General features: G+C 46.8%; 1 protein-coding gene across 1 annotated transcript; it reads left to right on the forward strand.

Annotated features, from left to right (window-relative positions):
* Positions 1-13783: 13783 nt before the first annotated feature.
* Positions 13784-21354, forward strand: LOC140371103 (red-sensitive opsin-like). Its single transcript, XM_072458402.1, has 6 exons — positions 13784-13955; positions 14750-15046; positions 15897-16065; positions 19292-19457; positions 20362-20601; positions 21060-21354. Exons 1-6 carry the CDS (start codon positions 13853-13855, stop codon positions 21156-21158), a joined length of 1074 nt encoding a protein of 357 aa, XP_072314503.1. The 5' UTR covers positions 13784-13852; the 3' UTR covers positions 21159-21354.
* Positions 21355-24511: the final 3157 nt, after the last annotated feature.

Below are 24511 nucleotides of genomic sequence, written 5' to 3' on the forward strand. Positions count from 1 at the left end.
TGCAGGGGGCGCATTAACCACGACCTGCAGGGGGCGCATTAACCACAACCTGCAGGGGGCGCTTTAACAACGACCTGCAGGAGGCGCTTTAACCACGACCTGCAGGGGGCGCTTTAACAACGACCTGCAGGGGGCGCTTTAACCACGACCTGCAGGGGGCGCATTAACCACAACCTGCAGGGGGCGCTTTAACAATGACCTGCAGGGGGCGCTTTAACAATGACCTGCAGGGGGCGCATTAACCACGACCTGCAGGGGGCGCATTAACCACAACCTGCAGGGGGCGCTTTAACCACGACCTGCAGGGGGCGCTTTAACAATGACCTGCAGGAGGCGCTTTAACAACGACCTGCAGGAGGCGCTTTAACAACGACCTGCCGGGGGCGCTTTAACCACGACCTGCAGGGGGCGCTTTAACAATGACCTGCAGGGGGCGCATTAACCACGACCTGCAGGGGGCGCATTAACCACGACCTGCAGGGGGCGCTTTAACCACGACCTGCAGGGGGCGCTTTAACCACGACCTGCAGGGGGCGCTTTAACCCAGTCCTCTTTCCCTCGCGCACAAACTGTTATAAAAGTGAATAGATGTTTTACTCCACGTTCTGTGCTCAAAACCAGGTCATTTCTCAGGGTCAGCGGCGTGTCCAGGGATCTGCTCCACAAACGATGCTCCCTGCTGGTCGATATTGTAACTGTCGCTCATCGATCAGTGTCAAGAGCGTTTTCCTTTCCGTCCTTTTAAAAACTAAAAGAAAAAATACACTTAAAAAAGACACATTTTCAGACAAATAGACAGATATTTGAACAAAAATTACCGTATTTTCCGGACTATAAGCCGCACTAGCCAAAAAATGCATAATAGAGAAGAAAAAACATATAAGTCGCACTGGAGCATGAGTAAGTATAAGTATATAAGTATAAATATAAGTATAAGTCGCACCCCAGCCAAAACTATGAAAAGAAGGTGCAATTTATAGTCCGGAAAATACGGTAACTCAGAGATCGAGCTGAATAAACACTTAAATAGCCTCCGAATACCACTGAACTTATAACGAACATGTGCTCCTTAAACCGCTTAATGACCATCATCGTTTCGCTCGTTCCCGTTTGCTGATTGGTCGGTTTGACGCTGGCAGTGGATTCAGCCGGAGGGGAAAGCGAAAAGAGAAGGAGCACAACAAGTTCTAATAATAATGCGGCGCGTCCCAGATTTCAGGACCTCGATTCGCCGCCGGCCCCCGATGGGTTTTTGGCTCCGGACGCCATGATCTCAGCGAGTGTCGCTTCAGCGCTGGTCGTTTCTCTCTCTCTGCACGAGTCCGTAACGCGGAACGTTCATGAACAAAACCGAAAAAAAACTTCGGTGCATAATTCTCTGATACTTTTCCTCCTTCTTAATCTATCGTACAATGTAACGGTCTCTTACTTTTTATCTTGACAATATTAAATGATTTGAGCGTTTGTGTTTCCTTCGTTCGTCTCGTTTGTGTCTCTCCTTTGAAAATACCAAATTCTTTTCACAATTTTAGTTTTTTTTAATTGAAATTACAAGTTACTTCTTGGATTTACTTTGGACTATCTATAATATTATTTTTGAAGAACAATTGCTGCTCAACCGCCTCATGGTCGAGAAGTATAAAAGTTGAATTGTGGGAAAAAAAAAAAAATTCACGACCTGGCGCCCCCTAGAGGCTCTGCAAGATGGCAAGATGAGGCAAAAGTCGGGACCCTTGGAACTTTAGGGTCTTTCACGTCTCGACAGAAGACAACTGAGCACCAGCAGAGGGCGCACCTCATCAGCAATATGAATACAAATAATGAAATATTCACCATTTACATCCATTTACATTATTCGTACGAACTCCAGATCGCTAATAACAACACTTCCAAATTTAGAACCCTATTCTGATTCTAAAGAACGTCAAAATCTGGAGCTCCTTCATCCGCGAGAGACTTTTTATGATCCAACCTGAAGAAGATAAAGTGGTAAGTGTCGTTATTAGTGACCTTAAGTCTGTAGGAATGATGTAAATGGATGTAAATGGTAAATATTTCATTATTCGTATTCGTTTTGCTAATGAGGTGCGCCCTCTGCTGGTGCTCGGTTGTCGGTGTTAGTTAGAAATATGAACCATTAGACAAGTCTAAACATCTAAACATGTGATCAATGACAACGTGACATGTAGAAGTCCGTTACATATGCAAATGTGCTTGTCTTATGGCTTGTGCTGGTTGAATTGAAATACATTTGTTTGTATTATTTTAACAAACACAGTGACATATCAAACTGTAAAATAATAATAAACTTAAATAATCACGTTCCTTTTATTGTCTCGTTAGACCAGAGTTGTTTAGCAGATCAAATACGAACAAAACTGAACGGACACAACTCAAATGCACAGAAGATGAAAGAAAAAGAAGATTAAAAATGTATAGAAACCCAAAAGAATATGACATTTGATCAGACTTACTGGGGCGCTGTCTGTGGTGCTGAGATTCGGTTTGCATCATTTTCAAAATTTTCGTATACAAAAAAATGAAGAACAAAATTACACTAATAACTTAGTGATATTTTTAAGGACTTCATCCCATTCAAAGTTAATTGCTATGGCAACAGTGCTAGATTTTCATCATACTTGAACTCTACTCTACACTACTCTTCAACATTTGACTAGGTATTACAATAGACCACATGGTTTTAGTGACAGAATACTGAAGACCTGCATTAGAACGTATTTTATAACTTATTCTGTTACATTGACACTTTTGAAATACTTTTACATTACGTTATATTAACACTGTACATACATGATGTTTATGGCACCACTTGTTCTTCATTTATCTCAAGGTTTACAGTCTGAACCCCAAACCAGAGACCGCAGCAGGTTTAACAGTTTATTTCACTCAAGTTAATGTTGCAGGCAGCGAGAAGGTCGACTAACGAGACCAGAGCAGGAGCAAGAGGACCCCGGGAGCTGGACCACACCAGTTTATACTGTATATATTATATATATGTTTATCTTCTGTATGTAAGTGACAACCCAAAGAGCTAAAACAGAGGAGTAGTTCTGTGTTTGTCCAGCAGGGGGACACCGTGCTGCGTGAATGCTTTCACTTTGGCTGTTCAGGAGTGAGACGCACGAAACTCTTATGTCCAGAAACAGAAGTCAAACATCTTTTACTTTCCAAGGTTTTTTAGCATCACACGCATGTTTTAGAACATCGATTTTCTGTTTTGTTTTATCTGCTCCTTGTAGCTTCTGATGCTTTTTCTGACTTTGCGCCGGGAGCTGTCCACAAATCAGTGCTGAAACCATTATCTCTCCACCTATTCCTCTCTTGTTTGTCGTCCCCCTTCATTTAAAGAATGTCACACTCTTTCCACTTGTGTATAAAGTGAGCCCGGGCTTTGTTGTAATATGTTTCCATCCTGGGATTCCCACTGATGAAAACAAATCATAATTGTGGTGTTATCTACGATCTTATGTTTCCCGAGTCCGAGCCTCCACGTGCCACTGCGTCTTAAGAGTCTTCTTCCAATTCTTCTTCCAAGTGTAGATTAAAGTAGTGGGACATTTTGCAAGTTCGTTGAAGTCTTTACACTTTACACTCTTGTTCGTTTTGTTTTTGTTTGGTTTCCTCTGATGAAAGGTCAAATCAGTTCATGAAAAGTTGCCAACATTCACATCCGCTTTTGTAACCGACACATTGACATTATTGGCCTCAGTCTCGACTCCGTTTCGCTCCAGCAGATTCTAATCCAAAACAGATTAATTAATGCCTCTGAGGCGCGGCTGTTGATGAGCTCGAGCCGCGGTGAAGGCCGAGCGCGTGCGGCTGCTCAGGGATCAGCCTGAGCGCGAGAGGCCAATTTTGGTCCGGAAAAAGATTAGAGCTGCAACGAAAAGGGAACTGAGCCGAGACTTACGCACCTGTCCACAGCCCCCCCCCCCCCGTGAACAAAGAAGAATAACAGCCCCCCCCGTGAACAAAGAAGAATAACAGCCCCCCCGTGAACAAAGAAGAATAACAGCCCCCCCGTGAACAAAGAAGAATAACAGCCCCCCCGTGAACAAAGAAGAATAACAGCCCCCCATGAACAAAGAAGAATAACAGCCCCCCCGTGAACAAAGAAGAATAACAGCCCCCCCGTGAACAAAGAAGAATAACAGCCCCCCCGTGAACAAAGAAGAATAACAGCCCCCCCCGTGAACAAAGAAGAATAACAGCCCCCCCCGTGAACAAAGAAGAATAACAGCCCCCCCCGTGAACAAAGAAGAATAACAGCCCCCCGTGAACAAAGAAGAATAGTAGCCCCCCGTGAACAAAGACGAATAACAGCCCCCCGTGAACAAAGAAGAATAACAGCCCCCCCCGTGAACAAAGAAGAATAACAGCCCCCCCGTGAACAAAGAAGAAAAACAGCCCCCCCGTGAACAAAGAAGAATAACAGCCCCCCGTGAACAAAGAAGAATAACAGCCCCCCCGTGAACAAAGAAGAATAACAGCCCCCCCGTGAACAAAGAAGAATAACAGCCCCCCGTGAACAAAGAAGAATAACAGCCCCCCCGTGAACAAAGAAGAATAACAGCCCCCCGTGAACAAAGAAGAATAACAGCCCCCCCGTGAACAAAGAAGAATAACAGCCCCCCCGTGAACAAAGAAGAAAAACAGCCCCCCCCCGTGAACAAAGAAGAATAACAGCCCCCCCCGTGAACAAAGAAGAATAACAGCCCCCCCGTGAACAAAGAAGAATAACAGCCCCCCCTGTGAACAAAGAAGAATAACAGCCCCCCCGTGAACAAAGAAGAATAAAAGCCCCCGTGAACAAAGAAGAATAACAGCCCCCCATGAACAAAGAAGAATAACAGCCCCCCCGTGAACAAAGAAGAATAAAAGCCCCCCCCCCGTGAACAAAGAAGAATAACAGCCCCCCCGTGAACAAAGAAGAATAACAGCCCCCCCATGAACAAAGAAGAATAACAGCCCCCCGTGAACACAGAAAAATGACAGCCCCCCCGTGAACAAAGAAGAATAACAGCCCCCTGTGAACAAAGAAGAATAACAGCCCCCCCGTGAACAAAGAAGAATAACAGCCCCCCCGTGAACAAAGAAGAATAACAGCCCCCCCATGAACAAAGAAGAATAACAGCCCCCCCCCGTGAACAAAGAAGAATAACAGCCCCCCGTGAACAAAGAAGAATAACAGCCCCCCGTGAACAAAGAAGAATAACAGCCCCCCCCGTGAACAAAGAAGAATAACAGCCCCCCCGTGAACAAAGAAGAAAAACAGCCCCCCCTTGAACAAAGAAGAATAACAGCCCCCCGTGAACAAAGAAGAATAACAGCCCCCCCGTGAACAAAGAAGAATAACAGCCCCCCGTGAACAAAGAAGAAAAACAGCCCCCCCGTGAACAAAGAAGAATAACAGCCCCCCCGTGAACAAAGAAGAATAACAGCCCCCCGTGAACAAAGAAGAATAACAGCCCCCCCGTGAACAAAGAAGAATAACAGCCCCCCGTGAACAAAGAAGAATAACAGCCCCCCCGTGAACAAAGAAGAAAAACAGCCCCCCCGTGAACAAAGAAGAATAACAGCCCCCCCGTGAACAAAGAAGAATAACAGCCCCCCCGTGAACAAAGAAGAATAACAGCCCCCCCTGTGAACAAAGAAGAAAAACAGCCCCCCATGAACAAAGAAGAATAACAGCCCCCCCGTGAAAAAAGAAGAATAAAAGCCCCCCGTGAACAAAGAAGAATAACAGCCCCCCGTGAACAAAGAAGAATAACAGCCCCCCCGTGAACAAAGAAGAATAACAGCCCCCCCGTGAACAAAGAAGAAAAACAGCCCCCCCGTGAACAAAGAAGAATAACAGCCCCCCGTGAACAAAGAAGAATAAAAGCCCCCCCGTGAACAAAGAAGAATAACAGCCCCCCCCGTGAACAAAGAAGAATAACAGCCCCCCCATGAACAAAGAAGAATAACAGCCCCCCGTGAACACAGAAAAATGACAGCCCCCCGTGAACAAAGAAGAATAACAGCCCCCTGTGAACAAAGAAGAATAACAGCCCCCCCGTGAACAAAGAAGAATAACAGCCCCCCCGTGAACAAAGAAGAATAACAGCCCCCCCCATGAACAAAGAAGAATAACAGCCCCCCACGTGAACAAAGAAGAATAACAGCCCCCCCGTGAACAAAGAAGAATAACAGCCCCCCCGTGAACAAAGAAGAATAACAGCCCCCCCGTGAACAAAGAAGAAAAACAGCCCCCCCGTGAACAAAGAAGAATAACAGCCCCCCCGTGAACAAAGAAGAATAACAGCCCCCCCTGTGAACAAAGAAGAAAAACAGCGCCCCATGAACAAAGAAGAATAACAGCCCCCCCGTGAACAAAGAAGAATAACAGCCCCCCCGTGAACAAAGAAGAATAACAGCCCCCCCGTGAACAAAGAAGAATAACAGCCCCCCCGTGAACAAAGAAGAATAACAGCCCCCCGTGAACAAAGAAGAATAGTAGCCCCCCCGTGAACAAAGACGAATAACAGCCCCCCCGTGAACAAAGACGAATAACAGCCCCCCCGTGAACAAAGAAGAATAACAGCCCCCCCATGAACAAAGAAGAATAACAGCCCCCCCGTGAACAAAGAAGAATAACAGCCCCCCTTGAACAAAGAAGAATAGTAGCCCCCCCGTGAACAAAGACGAATAACAGCCCCCCCGTGAACAAAGACGAATAACAGCCCCCCCGTGAACAAAGAAGAATAACAGCCCCCCCGTGAACAAAGAAGAATAACAGCCCCCCCCGTGAACAAAGAAGAATAACAGCCCCCCCGTGAACAAAGAAGAATAACAGCCCCCCCGTGAACAAAGAAGAATAACAGCCCCCGTGAACAAAGCAGAATAACAGCCCCCCGTGAACAAAGACGAATAACAGCCCCCCCTGAACAAAGAAGAATAACAGCCCCCCGTGAACAAAGAAGAATAACAGCCCCCGTGAACAAAGACGAATAACAGCCCCCCCGTGAACAAAGAAGAATAACAGCCCCCCCGTGAACAAAGAAGAATAACAGCCCCCCGTGAACAAAAAAGAATAATAGCCCCCCCGTGAACAAAGAAGAATAACAGCCCCCCGTGAACAAAGAAGAATAACAGCCCCCCGTGAACAAAGAAGAATAACAGCCCCCCCCGTGAACAAAGAAGAATAACAGCCCCCCCGTGAACAAAGAAGAAAAACAGCCCCACCGTGAACAAAGAAGAATAACAGCCCCCCCGTGAACAAAGAAGAATAACAGCCCCCCCGTGAACAAAGAAGAATAACAGCCCCCCCTGTGAACAAAGAAGAAAAACAGCCCCCCATGAACAAAGAAGAATAACAGCCCCCCCGTGAACAAAGAAGAATAAAAGCCCCCCGTGAACAAAGAAGAATAACAGCCCCCCATGAACAAAGAAGAATAACAGCCCCCCCGTGAACAAAGAAGAATAAAAGCCCCCCCGTGAACAAAGAAGAATAACAGCCCCCCCGTGAACAAAGAAGAATAACAGCCCCCCCATGAACAAAGAAGAATAACAGCCCCCCGTGAACACAGAAAAATGACAGCCCCCCCGTGAACAAAGAAGAATAACAGCCCCCTGTGAACAAAGAAGAATAACAGCCCCCCCGTGAACAAAGAAGAATAACAGCCCCCCCCATGAACAAAGAAGAATAACAGCCCCCCCGTGAACAAAGAAGAATAACAGCCCCCCCCGTGAACAAAGAAGAATAACAGCCCCCCCGTGAACAAAGAAGAAAAACAGCCCCCCCGTGAACAAAGAAGAATAACAGCCCCCCCGTGAACAAAGAAGAATAACAGCCCCCCCGTGAACAAAGAAGAATAACAGCCCCCCCTGTGAACAAAGAAGAAAAACAGCCCCCCATGAACAAAGAAGAATAACAGCCCCCCCGTGAACAAAGAAGAATAAAAGCCCCCCGTGAACAAAGAAGAATAACAGCCCCCCATGAACAAAGAAGAATAACAGCCCCCCCGTGAACAAAGAAGAATAAAAGACCCCCGTGAACAAAGAAGAATAACAGCCCCCCGTGAACAAAGAAGAATAGTAGCCCCCCGTGAACAAAGACGAATAACAGCCCCCCGTGAACAAAGACGAATAACAGCCCCCCCCGTGAACAAAGAAGAATAACAGCCCCCCCGTGAACAAAGACGAATAACAGCCCCCCTGTGAACAAAGAAGAATAACAGCCCCCCCCGTGAACAAAGAAGAATAACAGCCCCCCGTGAACAAAGAAGAATAACAGCCCCCCGTGAACAAAGAAGAATAGTAGCCCCCCCGTGAACAAAGACGAATAACAGCCGCCCCGTGAACAAAGACGAATAACAGCCCCCCCGTGAACAAAGAAGAATAACAGCCCCCGTGAACAAAGAAGAATAACAGCCCCCCGTGAACAAAGAAGAATAATAGCCCCCCCGTGAACAAAGAAGAATAACAGCCCCCCCGTGAACAAAGAAGAATAACAGCCCCCCGTGAACAAAGAAGAATAGTAGCCCCCCGTGAACAAAGACGAATAACAGCCCCCCGTGAACAAAGACGAATAACAGCCCCCCCCGTGAACAAAGAAGAATAACAGCCCCCCCGTGAACAAAGACGAATAACAGCCCCCCTGTGAACAAAGAAGAATAACAGCCCCCCCCGTGAACAAAGAAGAATAACAGCCCCCCCGTGAACAAAGAAGAATAACAGCCCCCCCGTGAACAAAGAAGAATAAAAGCCCCCCGTGAACAAAGAAGAATAACAGCCCCCCGTGAACAAAGAAGAATAGTAGCCCCCCGTGAACAAAGACGAATAACAGCCCCCCGTGAACAAAGACGAATAACAGCCCCCCCCGTGAACAAAGAAGAATAACAGCCCCCCCGTGAACAAAGACGAATAACAGCCCCCCTGTGAACAAAGAAGAATAACAGCCCCCCCCCGTGAACAAAGAAGAATAACAGCCCCCCCGTGAACAAAGAAGAATAACAGCCCCCCGTGAACAAAGAAGAATAGTAGCCCCCCCGTGAACAAAGACGAATAACAGCCCCCCCGTGAACAAAGACGAATAACAGCCCCCCCGTGAACAAAGAAGAATAACAGCCCCCCGTGAACAAAGAAGAATAACAGCCCCCCGTGAACAAAGAAGAATAATAGCCCCCCGTGAACAAAGAAGAATAACAGCCCCCCCGTGAACAAAGAAGAATAACAGCCCCCTGTGAACAAAGAAGAATAACAGCCCCCGTGAACAAAGCAGAATAACAGCCCCCCGTGAACAAAGACGAATAACAGCCCCCCGTGAACAAAGACGAATAACAGCCCCCCGTGAACAAAGAAGAATAACAGCCCCCCGTGAACAAAGACGAATAACAGCCCCCCGTGAACAAAGACGAATAACAGCCCCCCCTGAACAAAGAAGAATAACAGCCCCCCGTGAACAAAGAAGAATAACAGCCCCCGTGAACAAAGACGAATAACAGCCCCCCCGTGAACAAAGAAGAATAACAGCCCCCCCGTGAACAAAGAAGAATAACAGCCCCCCGTGAACAAAAAAGAATAATAGCCCCCCCGTGAACAAAGAAGAATAACAGCCCCCCGTGAACAAAGAAGAATAACAGCCCCCCGTGAACAAAGAAGAATAACAGCCCCCCCCGTGAACAAAGAAGAATAACAGCCCCCCCGTGAACAAAGAAGAAAAACAGCCCCACCGTGAACAAAGAAGAATAACAGCCCCCCCGTGAACAAAGAAGAATAACAGCCCCCCCGTGAACAAAGAAGAATAACAGCCCCCCCTGTGAACAAAGAAGAAAAACAGCCCCCCATGAACAAAGAAGAATAACAGCCCCCCCGTGAACAAAGAAGAATAAAAGCCCCCCGTGAACAAAGAAGAATAACAGCCCCCCATGAACAAAGAAGAATAACAGCCCCCCCGTGAACAAAGAAGAATAAAAGCCCCCCCGTGAACAAAGAAGAATAACAGCCCCCCCGTGAACAAAGAAGAATAACAGCCCCCCCATGAACAAAGAAGAATAACAGCCCCCCGTGAACACAGAAAAATGACAGCCCCCCCGTGAACAAAGAAGAATAACAGCCCCCTGTGAACAAAGAAGAATAACAGCCCCCCCGTGAACAAAGAAGAATAACAGCCCCCCCCATGAACAAAGAAGAATAACAGCCCCCCCGTGAACAAAGAAGAATAACAGCCCCCCCCGTGAACAAAGAAGAATAACAGCCCCCCCGTGAACAAAGAAGAAAAACAGCCCCCCCGTGAACAAAGAAGAATAACAGCCCCCCCGTGAACAAAGAAGAATAACAGCCCCCCCGTGAACAAAGAAGAATAACAGCCCCCCCTGTGAACAAAGAAGAAAAACAGCCCCCCATGAACAAAGAAGAATAACAGCCCCCCCGTGAACAAAGAAGAATAAAAGCCCCCCGTGAACAAAGAAGAATAACAGCCCCCCATGAACAAAGAAGAATAACAGCCCCCCCGTGAACAAAGAAGAATAAAAGACCCCCGTGAACAAAGAAGAATAACAGCCCCCCGTGAACAAAGAAGAATAGTAGCCCCCCGTGAACAAAGACGAATAACAGCCCCCCGTGAACAAAGACGAATAACAGCCCCCCCCGTGAACAAAGAAGAATAACAGCCCCCCCCGTGAACAAAGACGAATAACAGCCCCCCTGTGAACAAAGAAGAATAACAGCCCCCCCCGTGAACAAAGAAGAATAACAGCCCCCCCGTGAACAAAGAAGAATAACAGCCCCCCGTGAACAAAGAAGAATAGTAGCCCCCCCGTGAACAAAGACGAATAACAGCCGCCCCGTGAACAAAGACGAATAACAGCCCCCCCGTGAACAAAGAAGAATAACAGCCCCCGTGAACAAAGAAGAATAACAGCCCCCCGTGAACAAAGAAGAATAATAGCCCCCCCGTGAACAAAGAAGAATAACAGCCCCCCCGTGAACAAAGAAGAATAACAGCCCCCCGTGAACAAAGAAGAATAGTAGCCCCCCGTGAACAAAGACGAATAACAGCCCCCCGTGAACAAAGACGAATAACAGCCCCCCCCGTGAACAAAGAAGAATAACAGCCCCCCCGTGAACAAAGACGAATAACAGCCCCCCTGTGAACAAAGAAGAATAACAGCCCCCCCCGTGAACAAAGAAGAATAACAGCCCCCCCGTGAACAAAGAAGAATAACAGCCCCCCGTGAACAAAGAAGAATAGTAGCCCCCCCGTGAACAAAGACGAATAACAGCCCCCCCGTGAACAAAGACGAATAACAGCCCCCCCGTGAACAAAGAAGAATAACAGCCCCCCGTGAACAAAGAAGAATAACAGCCCCCCGTGAACAAAGAAGAATAACAGCCCCCCCGTGAACAAAGAAGAATAAAAGCCCCCCGTGAACAAAGAAGAATAACAGCCCCCCGTGAACAAAGAAGAATAGTAGCCCCCCGTGAACAAAGACGAATAACAGCCCCCCGTGAACAAAGACGAATAACAGCCCCCCCCGTGAACAAAGAAGAATAACAGCCCCCCCGTGAACAAAGACGAATAACAGCCCCCCTGTGAACAAAGAAGAATAACAGCCCCCCCCCGTGAACAAAGAAGAATAACAGCCCCCCCGTGAACAAAGAAGAATAACAGCCCCCCGTGAACAAAGAAGAATAGTAGCCCCCCCGTGAACAAAGACGAATAACAGCCCCCCCGTGAACAAAGACGAATAACAGCCCCCCCGTGAACAAAGAAGAATAACAGCCCCCCGTGAACAAAGAAGAATAACAGCCCCCCGTGAACAAAGAAGAATAATAGCCCCCCGTGAACAAAGAAGAATAACAGCCCCCCCGTGAACAAAGAAGAATAACAGCCCCCTGTGAACAAAGAAGAATAACAGCCCCCGTGAACAAAGCAGAATAACAGCCCCCCGTGAACAAAGACGAATAACAGCCCCCCGTGAACAAAGACGAATAACAGCCCCCCGTGAACAAAGAAGAATAACAGCCCCCCGTGAACAAAGACGAATAACAGCCCCCCGTGAACAAAGACGAATAACAGCCCCCCGTGAACAAAGAAGAATAACAGCCCCCCGTGAACAAAGAAGAATAACAGCCCCCGTGAACAAAGACGAATAACAGCCCCCCCCGTGAACAAAGAAGAATAACAGCCCCCGAGTGAACAAAGAAGAATAACCGCCCCCCGTGAACAAAGAAGAAGAAGAATATAATCATAAACATAATAAGAATACAGTCATAAAGCCACGTTCTGCTCTGGTGTTTCATAATGGCTGTGGTCGTTTGCGTTCTGGAAACACTTTGAAACCGGCTGATTTATTTATTTATCATTTTTCATTTTTTTTGCTTCTTTCTTTTCTTTCTTTTCTTTTCTTTTTTTTTTTTTTTTTAATAAAGAGATAAACACAGAACACAAAACGACCAGAGAGTGTAAATCAAAAAAATAATGACACAAATAGACATAAACTCCACATAAACAATACAAACAAAATCAAGGCACATTTCAATTCAAATAACAGTCTCATTTGGGCCAAAGTCTGTCGAGTTTTTCCATTTCCAAATTAAGTCTGAATGTCATTTTTGTGCATTTTTCTGATGTTTGCTTTCATGTCAGTTCAGTCCTTGATCGTTGCTGATGTTTGTGTCAGCCATGTCTTCATTATGGCCTTGTTTCCTGCTGCCAAAAGCACCTTCCAGAGTTATCAATTTATTGTGTCCTTTCTGAGGCCCAAGTCCAGACCTCTAACATTAAAGGGGACGGCAGTGTCTGAAACTGTGTATTACTAACTTCAGTCCAATATTTTTGAGTTTTTGAGACTGGACAGCGCTTTGCCTCCTGGTGCCACCACAGTTTGCATTTCCTTGTAAATAATGAGCACTTTGACACGATGTGATGCAGAAATATGACACATTTTTCCAGCAAAATTCCCTCCAGACAAAAGACTTGAGGACCTCCACTGGATGTACAGACACTTTCCCACTCCTCGTCCTTCTCTTTCCCATGTGTTTTTAACATATTTAGTGCAGTAATTCAGATTAGCAATGCATTGGAACAATTTAGATATTACTCCCCTTGAAAGTTCTTATTTATAAGCCGTGTCCGTGCGTAGAAGGACGGATGCCTGAGAGTGTCATGCGCAAACAGAAGCAAAAAGAAAACAAGAAGGCGTGATTCTGACTTTAATGATTTCTTAAGGACTATTTTGAGGTCAAAGGCGATGCAAATCCGTGTGCGCGTTTTGTGTTTCAGCCGATACGTTTTTATCTGTTTTGTAAAATATTTGATGTTTTTTAATTGTCATGTTGTGCGTAAAAACCCGGCGGCGTCGTCTTTAATAAACAAATAAAATAAATAATAAAAAAATAACTACAATGTCTAGAAGCAGAATTTTTAAAAGCATAATTAAGTAAAAATTTGATTATTTTTTTTGATCTTGTTTTAAAAATTCCAACCGACTGGAGATGATTAAAACAACCGTCACACAATCGTGAATTTACGCGGCCGAATGTGTGACTTTCCGCGGGTCGGAGCGCGCGCCGAGGCCGGTCCGTAATCCCGAAACACCGTCAACCAAATCCGCTTTGGCCAAATTAGAGTAATCTAGAATTCCGTGGATCTAATTGGCGGGGATTTGATTACCGCACGGAACGAGATTACGCGCGCATTAAGACGCCATCGGATCGGATCAGGTCGCGCGGACGTGTGAGGGTATAAAGCGGGCGGCGCGCGGAGCCCCGGGGCCTGTGGTCGACCTCCAGCGGCTCTCCAGAAACTCCAGGGGCCCCAGACGCGACCAACCAAAGGCGGCGGGCGATGGCAGACGCGTGGGACAGGCAGGCGTTCGCGGCGCGGCGGTACAACGAGGAGACGACCCGGGGCTCCGCGTTCACGTACACGAACTCCAACAACACCAAAGGTAAAACCAACTCTGACCCTTTATTTTCATCTAAAACGAGTTAAATAAACGCGTTGTGTGACTGGGGTGAACGGGTTTTACTTTGGTGATGATGCGCTTTTTCAGAATAAAACAATTTATGATATGATTTAATTCGCTGTAAAATCAATGCAATGCACTTCTTTTTAACAATTATTTAATGTAATCCATTTGTAAAAAGCTCTATATTTCTATTTGACATCAGATAAGGTAAATATAAGTAATATTACACACACACGTTGGTATTTCTTCTCAAACGCGGTGTTCTTTTGTCTTTGTTGTAAAAAAAAAATCACTGGTAGAAATTATGCAATAATTTGTAAATTTCAAAAAAATAATTGTTGTATTTTCTTAATTTCTCTTTTCATTCTGCGTTCATACGAGGTGGATTATAAATGACAGAAGTGTGTGAATTTTAAAACATAAAGAATCAACATTGTCCCATTTAATCCAATTTATGTTGGAATGAAATCGCAATTCAAACGGACGCACTTTTCAAATCGCTCTTGAAGTATCTATTCCTCCGCCGACAACATCAGATCTCGTTGTCCTCCACTTAAGAACAGTTCGATCTGAAGTTTAGCTCGGCGCAAACGTCTTCGGAAATCCTCCAATTCTCCTGGACGCATTTAAAACGTCAACTTTGAACAGAATCGCGTCGGTGTCTTCATCATTTCAACAGAAAACGATGATCAAAACACAAATCGCAAATTCCTCCTAAATCCTTCATCTCTCGTCCTCTTCTCCACCGTAACTGCATTTCCTCGTCTTCCCAGATCCCTTCGAGGGCCCGAACTACCACATCGCCCCTCGATGGGTGTACAACCTGTCCACGTGTTGGATGTTCTTCGTGGTGGTGCTGTCCGTCCTCACTAACGGCCTGGTCCTGGTCGCCACGGCCAAGTTCAAGAAGCTGCGTCACCCCTTGAACTGGATCCTGGTCAACCTGGCCATCGCCGACCTGGGCGAGACCGTCTTCGCCAGCACCATCTCCGTCTGCAACCAGTTCTTCGGGTACTTCATCCTCGGACACCCCATGTGCGTCTTCGAAGGCTACACCGTGTCCGTCTGCGGTCAGTATTACGTCCTCTCGGCGCATTGAATGCACCTATAATGCGGTAAAAGTGCATTAAACTCAACTTTAACAGAATTCATTTGATTACTGCACGAGGCAAGTCGTTTGAAGTAAAGAGTCAAACTGAAAATCTACAAATGTGGATGCGTATGCACATTAAAATCACCCGTTATTATCCTTTTCAGCAGCACTCGTGACTTTACAATGGAATCCTCGCTCCAGTTTTCAAGTTTGGATGGAAAAAAACTATTTCACTTAGTCATTTTGTTTGTTTATGACGACAGAAAACACATTGATTTATTATTATTATTATCACTATTATTATTCATTGTCACGTGGATAGAGTCAGTCACTACAGCGATATTAACCACAAACAGGATGAGAAATCTCAAATCTGACAAGCCATTTCTGTTTACCACAACACGAGATGTAGAGTAAATACGTACGCAAGTAGAAGTACAAAGTAGTAGTACAAGAAAATACTCTTAAGTAACGTCTTGACCTAACATTAGATTAAAAATACTTTGAAGGAGAAAATATTGAATTAAATAAGAATCGACCCAAAAAAAGGAAAGCAAATGTTCAAGTCATTTAATATCGTCAACATAAAGCTTTTGTCGCCTGTCGATTTACTCAAGAGGAAGAAAAACTGTTACACCGCACAATATATTACTCGAGTAGTTGTAAAAGTATCGTAAATGTATTTGACTAAAAGCACCTGGACACGCCTTTGAACACCATCGACTTAAACGAACGGCTCCACGTTTCCGGCGGCAGTGAACCCGAACGCGTTTACTGCCCCATCGCGGTCACTGCCCCGCCTGACGTACTCTCTGCCCCGCCCGCAGGTATCACAGCGCTGTGGTCGCTCGCCATCATCTCGTGGGAGCGCTGGGTGGTCGTGTGCAAACCCTTCGGAAACGTCAAGTTCGACGAGAAATGGGCCTCGGCCGGAATCATCTTCTCCTGGACCTGGGCGGGCATCTGGTGTGCGCCGCCCATTTTCGGATGGAGCAGGTCCTATTACTACTACTACTACTACTACTATTACTACTACTACTATTACTACTACTACTACTACTACTACTACTACTACTACTACTACTACTACTATTACTACTACTACTACTACTACTACTACTACTACTACTATTACTACTATTACTACTACTACTATTACTACTACTACTACTACTACTACTACTATTACTACTACTACTACTACTATTACTACTACTACTATTACTACTACTACTACTACTACTACTACTACTACTACTATTACTACTACTACTACTACTACTACTATTACTACTACTACTACTACTATTACTACTACTACTACAACTACTACTACTACTACTACTACTATTACTACTATTACTACTACTACTATTACTACTACTACTACTACTACTACTACTATTACTACTACTACTACTACTATTACTACTACTACTATTACTACTACTACTACTACTACTACTACTACTACTATTACTACTACTACTACTACTACTACTATTACTACTACTACTACTACTATTACTACTACTACTATTACTACTACTACTACAACTACTACTACTACTACTACTACCACCGCTACTGCTAGTGCTACTGCTACTATTACCAACCCAAACTCATTTCATTGTTTTTTTAAAACATTTAAACACTCAATTGAGCCCATTATAGCGCCGATTTAGCCTTGGTTTGGTCCAATTCTAATCCTTGTTTAGTCCTGGTTAGTTTTTAATTGATTTATTCCTGGTTTGTTGTGGTGATAAGCTTACAATTTGCGTTAAAACCTGAGACCAGTGCCTGCCCGAAAAGTTAAAGGACACGTATTATGCAAAATTTGCACGGTTCTAATATCATTAAAAACAGCTGCGTTCAGTGTCATTTGCGCTTGTTTGATGAATCCTGTCTGGAAAAGTTATCTCCGAGCGTGAAAAACACTCCGAATCTCCCTGACACGAGCTGTTTTTGAGCCCATAAATTGTCGCCAAACTGGTTTTGAGCGTTTCCGTCGACAAATCACCTCCATGACAACAGCGTGGCTTCATCAGCGTGACGGAAGCACATTTGTTGTTGACTGTCTCAGCCGTGTCATTCCCTCTGCCGCCAGTCGAGTAGAAACAGCAGCATAAACAGTGCCATGAATGCGTATTAGTTGTCCTTCAAAGGTGACTGCGTCGGTCGAACTCCTGGTCCATGATCTTCCTCCTGGTCCCTGTTCTGGTCTTCCTCCTGGTTCCTGGTCTAACTCCTGGTCCATGATCTTCCTCCTGGTTCCTGGTCTTCCTCCTGGTCCTCCTGGTCCCTGGTCTTCCTCCTGGTCCCTGGTCTTCTTCCTGGTTCCTGGTCTTCCTCCTGGTCCCTGGACTTCCTCCTTGTCCCTGGTCTTCCTCCTGGTCCCTGGTCTTCCTCCTTGTCCCTGGTCTTCCTCCTGGTCCCTGGTCTTCCTCCTGGTCCCTGGTCTAACTCCTGGTTCCTGGTCTAACTCCTGGTTACTGGTCAAACTCCTGGTTCCTGGTCTAACTCCTGGTTCCTGGTCTAACTCCTGGTTCTTGGTCTAACTCCTGGTCCCTGGTCTTCCTCCTGATCCCTGGTCTTCCTCCTGGTCCCTGGTCTAACTCCTGGTCCCTGGTCTTCCTCCTGGTCCCTGGTCTTCCTCTTGGTCCCTGGTCTTCCTCCTGGTCCCTGGTCTAACTCCTGGTCCATGATCTTCCTCCTGGTTCCTGGTCTTCCTCCTGGTCCTCCTGGTCCCTGGTCTTCCTCCTGGTCCCTGGTCTTCTTCCTGGTCCCTGGTCTTCCTCCTGGTCCTTGGACTTCCTCCTGGTCCCTGGTCTTCCTCCTGGTTCCTGGTCTTCCTCCTGGTCCCTGGTCCTCCTTGTCCCTGGTCTTCCTCCTGGTCCCTGGTCTTCCTCCTTGTCCCTGGTCTTCCTCCTGGTCCCTGGTCTTCCTCCTCGTCAATGATCTTCCTCCTGGTTCCTGGTCTAACTCCTGGTTCTTCGTCAAACTCCTGGTTCCTGGTCTAACTCCTGGTTCCTGGTCTAACTCCTGGTTCTTGGTCTAACTCCTGGTCCCTGGTCTTCCTCCTGGTCCCTGGTCTTCCTCCTGGTTCCTGGCCTAACTCCTGGTCCCTTGTCTTCCTCCTGGTCCCTGGTCTTCTTCCTGGTCCCTGGTCTTCTTCCTGGTCCGTGATCTTCCTCCTGGTCCCTGGTCTTCCTCCTGGTCCCTGGTCTTCCTCCTGGTCCCTGGTCTTCCTCCTGGTCCCTGGTCTTCCTCCTGGTCCCTTGTCTTCCTCCTGGCCCCTGGTCTTCTTCCTGGTCCCTGGTCTTCCTCCTGGTCCCTTGTCTTCCTCCTGGCCCCTGGTCTTCTTCCTTGTCCCTGGTCTTCCTCCTGGTCCCTGGTCTTCTTCCTGGTCCCTGGTCTTCTTCCTGGTCCGTGATCTTCCTCCTGGTCCCTGGTCTTCCTCCTGGTCCCTGGTCTTCATCCTGGTCCCTTGTCTTCCTCCTGGGCCCTGGTCTTCCTCCTGGTCCCTGGTCTTCCTCCTGGTCCCTGGTCTTCATCCTGGTCCCTTGTCTTCCTCCTGGTCCCTTGTCTTCCTCCTGGTCCCTGGTCTTCATCCTGGTCCCTTGTCTTCCTCCTGGGCCCTGGTCTTCCTCCTGGTCCCTGGTCTTCATCCTGGTCCCTTGTCTTCCTCCTGGTCCCTTGTCTTCCTCCTGGTCCCTGGTCTTCTTCCTGGTCCCTGGTCTTCCTCCTGGTCCCTTGTCTTCCTCCTGGCCCCTGGTCTTCTTCCTGGTCCCTGGTCTTCCTCCTGGTCCCTTGTCTTCCTCCTGGCCCCTGGTCTTCTTCCTTGTCCCTGGTCTTCCTCCTGGTCCCTGGTCTTCTTCCTGGTCCCTGGTCTTCTTCCTGGTCCGTGATCTTCCTCCTGGTCCCTGGTCTTCCTCCTGGTCCCTGGTCTTCATCCTGGTCCCTTGTCTTCCTCCTGGGCCCTGGTCTTCCTCCTGGTCCCTGGTCTTCATCCTGGTCCCTTGTCTTCCTCCTGGTCCCTTGTCTTCCTCCTGGTCCCTGGTCTTCATCCTGGTCCCTTGTCTTCCTCCTGGGCCCTGGTCTTCCTCCTGGTCCCTGGTCTTCATCCTGGTCCCTTGTCTTCCTCCTGGTCCCTTGTCTTCCTCCTGGTCCCTGGTCTTCTTCCTGGTCCCTGGTCTAACCTCTGGTGCCTGGTCTTCCTCAGGTACTGGCCCCACGGACTGAAGACCTCGTGCGGGCCGGACGTGTTCAGCGGCAGCGACGACCCTGGGGTCTGGTCCTACATGGTCACCCTGATGGTCACGTGCTGCTTTTTCCCCCTCGCTGTCATCCTCATCTGCTACGTCTTCGTGTGGTGGGCCATTCACTCGGTGAGTTTGGCTTTGCCTTCTCAGAAAATGTGGGCAAACAGTGCGTCGAAAATCACTTCTCAAGGCGGATGTTCCTTTCTGAATTCACCGAGGCAAATCCACCACGAACACTATTGCTGCTAAAATAATACGCTATATTTAACAAATTTATACCTCTACTATGTTGTATACGTTCTATACTAAATACATTTCTTTTACTTTTATTGCTCATGACTTGTTAAAGACACTTGTGGGTTTAGAAAGTGGTGTTTGTGGAGCTCAATGTCCTTCTAAACCATGTTCTGCCACACACACACACACACACACACACACACACACACACACACTCACACACACACTCTCACGCACGCACACTCACACACACACACACACACACTCACACACACACACACTCACGCACACACACTCACACACACACTCACGCACACTCACACACACACACACACACACACTCATTCACACACACACACACACACACACACTCACTCACGCACGCACACTCACACACACACACACTCACACGCACACTCACACACACACACACTCACACACACACACAATGTTTAATATTCACAAAAGTCAATGCTAATTCTGAGGCATAATGAAGGTGACCAGTCGTCCCCTTGTACGGTCCCAGTTTGGAGCCCTGTGTTGTCATGGTTTTTGAGCACTTTCAGATGCACCAGTAACAGTAAAGAGGGGGATATATTGTTATTTCACCCTGTGGCTCCTGTCTCACCCCGTGGCGCTCCTGTCTCACCCTGCGTCTCACCCCGTGACGCTCCTGTCTCACCCCGTGACGCTCCTGTCTCACCCCGTGACGCTCCTGTCTCACCCTGCGTCTCACCCCGTGACGCTCCTGTCTCACCCCGTGACGCTCCTGTCTCACCCCGTGGCGTTGTAGGTGGCCTTGCAGCAGAAGGAGTCCGAGTCGACGCAGAAGGCCGAGCGGGACGTGTCGCGGATGGTGGTGGTGATGATCGCGGCGTTCTGCCTGTGCTGGGGGCCGTACACGGCCTTCGCCTGCTTCTCCGCGGCCAATCCCGGCTACGCCTTCCACCCGCTCGCCGCCGCTCTGCCCGCCTACTTCGCCAAGAGCGCCACGATCTACAACCCCGTCATCTACGTCTTCATGAACAGACAGGTAAAACCACTACAACTACTACTACTACTACTCCTACAGCTGCTGCTACTACTGCTACTACTACTACTACTACTACTAATACTACTACTACTACTATTACTACTACTACTACTCCTACTGCTGCTGCTACTACTGCTACTACTACTACTACTACTACTACTACTACTACTACTATTACTACTACTACTACTCCTACTGCTGCTGCTACTACTGCTACTACTACTACTACTACTACTACTACTACTACTACTACTACTACTACTACTACTACTACTACTGCTACTGCTGCTACTGCTGCTACTACTTCCACTACTACTGCTACTACTACTACTACTACTACTACTACTATTACTACTGCTGCTACTACTGCCGCTACTGCTACTATTACTACTGCTGCTGCTACTACTTCTACTACAGTGTACGTACAGTTTCCTGAGTACTGCCCTGTTCTCTTGCAGTTCCGCTCCTGCATCATGCAGATGTTTGGGAAAGAGGTGGACGATGGCTCAGAAGTGTCCACCTCAAAGACAGAAGTATCGTCGGTGGCGCCGGCTTAAATCAGGCGACCTTACGACCTCTGACCCCGGCGCAGGACCTCCCCTTTGTACAGAATCCTGTTTTTTTTTTTTTTTTTTAGCTCACGGCATAAGAAAAAGGGAAAAAAAAATCGTCGCATTGTTGCTTTTTGTTTTTTAGCAAATAGTTTCTGGCAAAAAAAATGCAAAAAAATCAATAAAGAACAAAATATTTATACGTGTTTGTCATCTGTCTTTTATTTCAACATTCAGCGCACAGTTAAGTTCTTCTCATCAGACACGTACAGTCAGACATGGAGCGCCCCCTACAGTCTCGGAGCTGTCACCAAACTGAAATATCAATCTCCAATTTGATACAAAGAAAATGTCTCGGTACAAATTTTACTTCCTTAATACTAGTTCTGATATACTCTGAGGTATCTTCTCTGTATCTATATTCTGATGGGTGCGCGGTGGCAGAGTGGTTAGCGCTCTCGCCTCCCGATAAAGAGACCTACATCACGTGATCTCTCTGGGTGGAGTCTGTTCTTCATTTTAAAACTATTCAGAAGTCAAACGTAGGTGGTTGTTTCACTATTAATATTCTCTGAGTAGGCCCTGCCCACCTCCTGATAAAAGGTGTTATTGGTTTCACCAGAAACTAAACCTCTTTGTTTACTATCAATGCTTTAATGGGCCATCAGCCTCCTATTGTTACCTCACTCTCTCTCCTCCCCGTGTAACTGATTAGCATCAGAATGCTCGGGGCGTCGACCTCTCCAGGGATTCAAAATTCCATTATAAACAACCAGAAGGTTAAATCTTAACCCCGTTCATATTTAATGATGGTCTTTCTTTTTGAACACAGTTTTCCTCTTTAACTCTTTCTCTTCATCTTTTGTCCTGCTCAGAATCTTCTCCTCACTGTCTTTAATCGAGAGGTTTGTGTCTTTAAGATGAAGATGCACGGCGCTCTGTGGTCCTGAACTCCAGTGTCTGACGTGCTGATGGATTCTCTTGTGCAGAGGCTGTTTAGTTATTGTTTAAAAAAAAACAATTAAAAAAAAAACAATTAAAAAAAAAAAAACGATAAAAAACAAACGAGTCCAGATGATACAACTTCAGTCTTTTTCTACAAGTGATGGACAGTAAATCCCGTATGAGCTTATAAACCAGGAACTAGTGCTTATGACTGTAACATTTTGTTTAACGTAGAATCAGACAGAATATTTAGTTGTTCCTGGATAACTGCAGCGGTGGCCCACGCTGCAGGACGGGTCAAATGCAGACTTGACCTTGACTCGCTCACCGCTGTGTACGAGCCACGCCCACTCGTTCACTGTGAATTTAATCATGAATAAATAAAGTAACCGCTCTTTAAAATGACTCGGTCTTTGTTCTGTCAATCTCATCAATTAATTATACTTTTATTCCTCTTTTCTGTGGTTTAATAATGAAAGACATGACGATGCCATCCGCTTGTCTCCATGGAGATGTTGTTGCTGCTTGCTGGGAGATGTTTCACAGTGCGGCATTAAAACTCACTGTGTCCGTCTTTTCATTCAGTTGCAGTTGTCATGGCAATTATGTCTGAAGCCGTACAGACGAAGTGAGTCCGGATCCAGGCTCAGGACTCGGACAAGTCCAAATCCGGATCAGGGACTTAAACCCTCAGCCTCGTCAGACCTGGGCGTGAGAGACGGTCCGGATCAGGGACTTAAACCCTCAGCCTCGTCAGACCTGGGCGTGAGAGACGGTCCGGATCAGGGACTTAAACCCTCAGCCTCGTCAGACCTGGGCGTGAGAGACGGTCCGGATTGAGCTTGAAATAATTAATCTGTTTAAAAAAGGCCAAAACACCAGCGCAACTGCCAAAATATTTCACCAGAATCAGAATAAAGTTTATTGCCATTTGTCCTGGTGTTTTGGTGCAACACAAACAACAAAACATTGAACAATGAATACAAAACAGCTGCCAGATATATAAAAATAGGTAAGTAAAGTTAAAATGAGGTTAGAAATAGGCATGATATGTACATAAATAGAATATAAAGTTATGTTATTGCAATACGAAGTGAACAGTGAGAGCAAAGTGCTTAGGCAGTGTTCATGAGTCCAACGGCAGAGAGAAAGAAACTGTTCTTATGACGAGAGGTTCTGGTCCTGATGAACCGTAGCCTCCTGCCTGAGGGGAGTGGCCTCCTGCCTGAGGGGAGTGGCCTCCTGCCTGAGAGGAGTGGCCTCCTGCCTGAGGGGAGTGGCCTCCTGCCTGAGGGGAGTGGCCTCCTGCCTGAGGGGAGTGGTCTCCTGCCTGAGGGGAGTGGCCTCCTGCCTGAGGGGAGTGGCCTCCTGCCTGAGGAGAGTGGCTCAAATGGTCCGTGTCCAGGGGAGAAGGGTCGGCTGTGATCCGACCTGTTCGTCCCAGATGGAAGTCTGCAGCCGATTACCTTCTCAGCAGAGCTGTAGTCTCTGTTTGTCCCTGGCTGTGGCTCCAGCGTACCACACGGTGATGGAGGAGGTGATGGAGGAGGTGATGGAGGAGGTGATGGAGGAGGTGAGGAGGTAAGGGGGCTCCGAAACGCCGAGGCAGCCATCTGAGACGCCATCTTGATAAGGGACAAGTTATGTGAATAAAATAATAATAAAGAATAATAAATCATTCAATTAAATTTATCTTTGTGAGGCCCAAAGTCACAACAGCAGTTTCCTCGACGGGCGACAGTGAAAAACAGATTAAACAATGTTCATAGGGACTTGAATATCCAGTGCTTGAATCATTCTTAATAAACCATTTATTCATTATAAATATGTTTTTGTTCCTTATTTATTAAGGCTAATTAAGGTGTAATTATTACACAAATGTTATTGAAATAATATATTTGTTGTTGTTCATTTGTTTTATTATTTAAGGTAAAGCTGGCGTTGTTCGTTGATGATTTGTCGTTTCCAGCTCGGTTCTTGGCGTTGCGCGTTTGTGTTTTTGCTTCAAACTTAATGGAATTTGGATCAATGGTTTTCTTTTCTCTGAGCGTTATGGATCGACACCTCTCGGACGCTCATTCCGGATTTAATCGCTCCGGATCACAAGCGGATCACGAGCGGCGTTCTCCCGGACTCTGAGGGTTCATCTCACTTTCATGCCCTGCTATGGTCACTCTGAGTACTGGTTTCGCTGCAGAGATGTTCGTCTGCTCCCGTCCCGTTCAAACGTCTCGCTCTCATCCCGTTCAAACGTCTCGCTCTCATCCCGTTCAAACGTCTCGCTCTCGTCCCGTTCGAGGTGTGAGAAGAGGAGAGCGTCGTTCAAGGTAAATGAACTGAGGAGGATCCCGATTAAAGATTAAGGTTTTATAATTCTGGGCTCCACGCCGGATTGGATTAGCTCAGGCTGGGTG

This window comes from Eucyclogobius newberryi, unplaced genomic scaffold (genome assembly GCF_026437365.1).
Source record: "Eucyclogobius newberryi isolate DKJ021-1_F unplaced genomic scaffold, fEucNew1.0.hap1 SCAF_21, whole genome shotgun sequence".
NCBI lineage: Eukaryota > Metazoa > Chordata > Actinopteri > Gobiiformes > Gobiidae > Eucyclogobius > Eucyclogobius newberryi.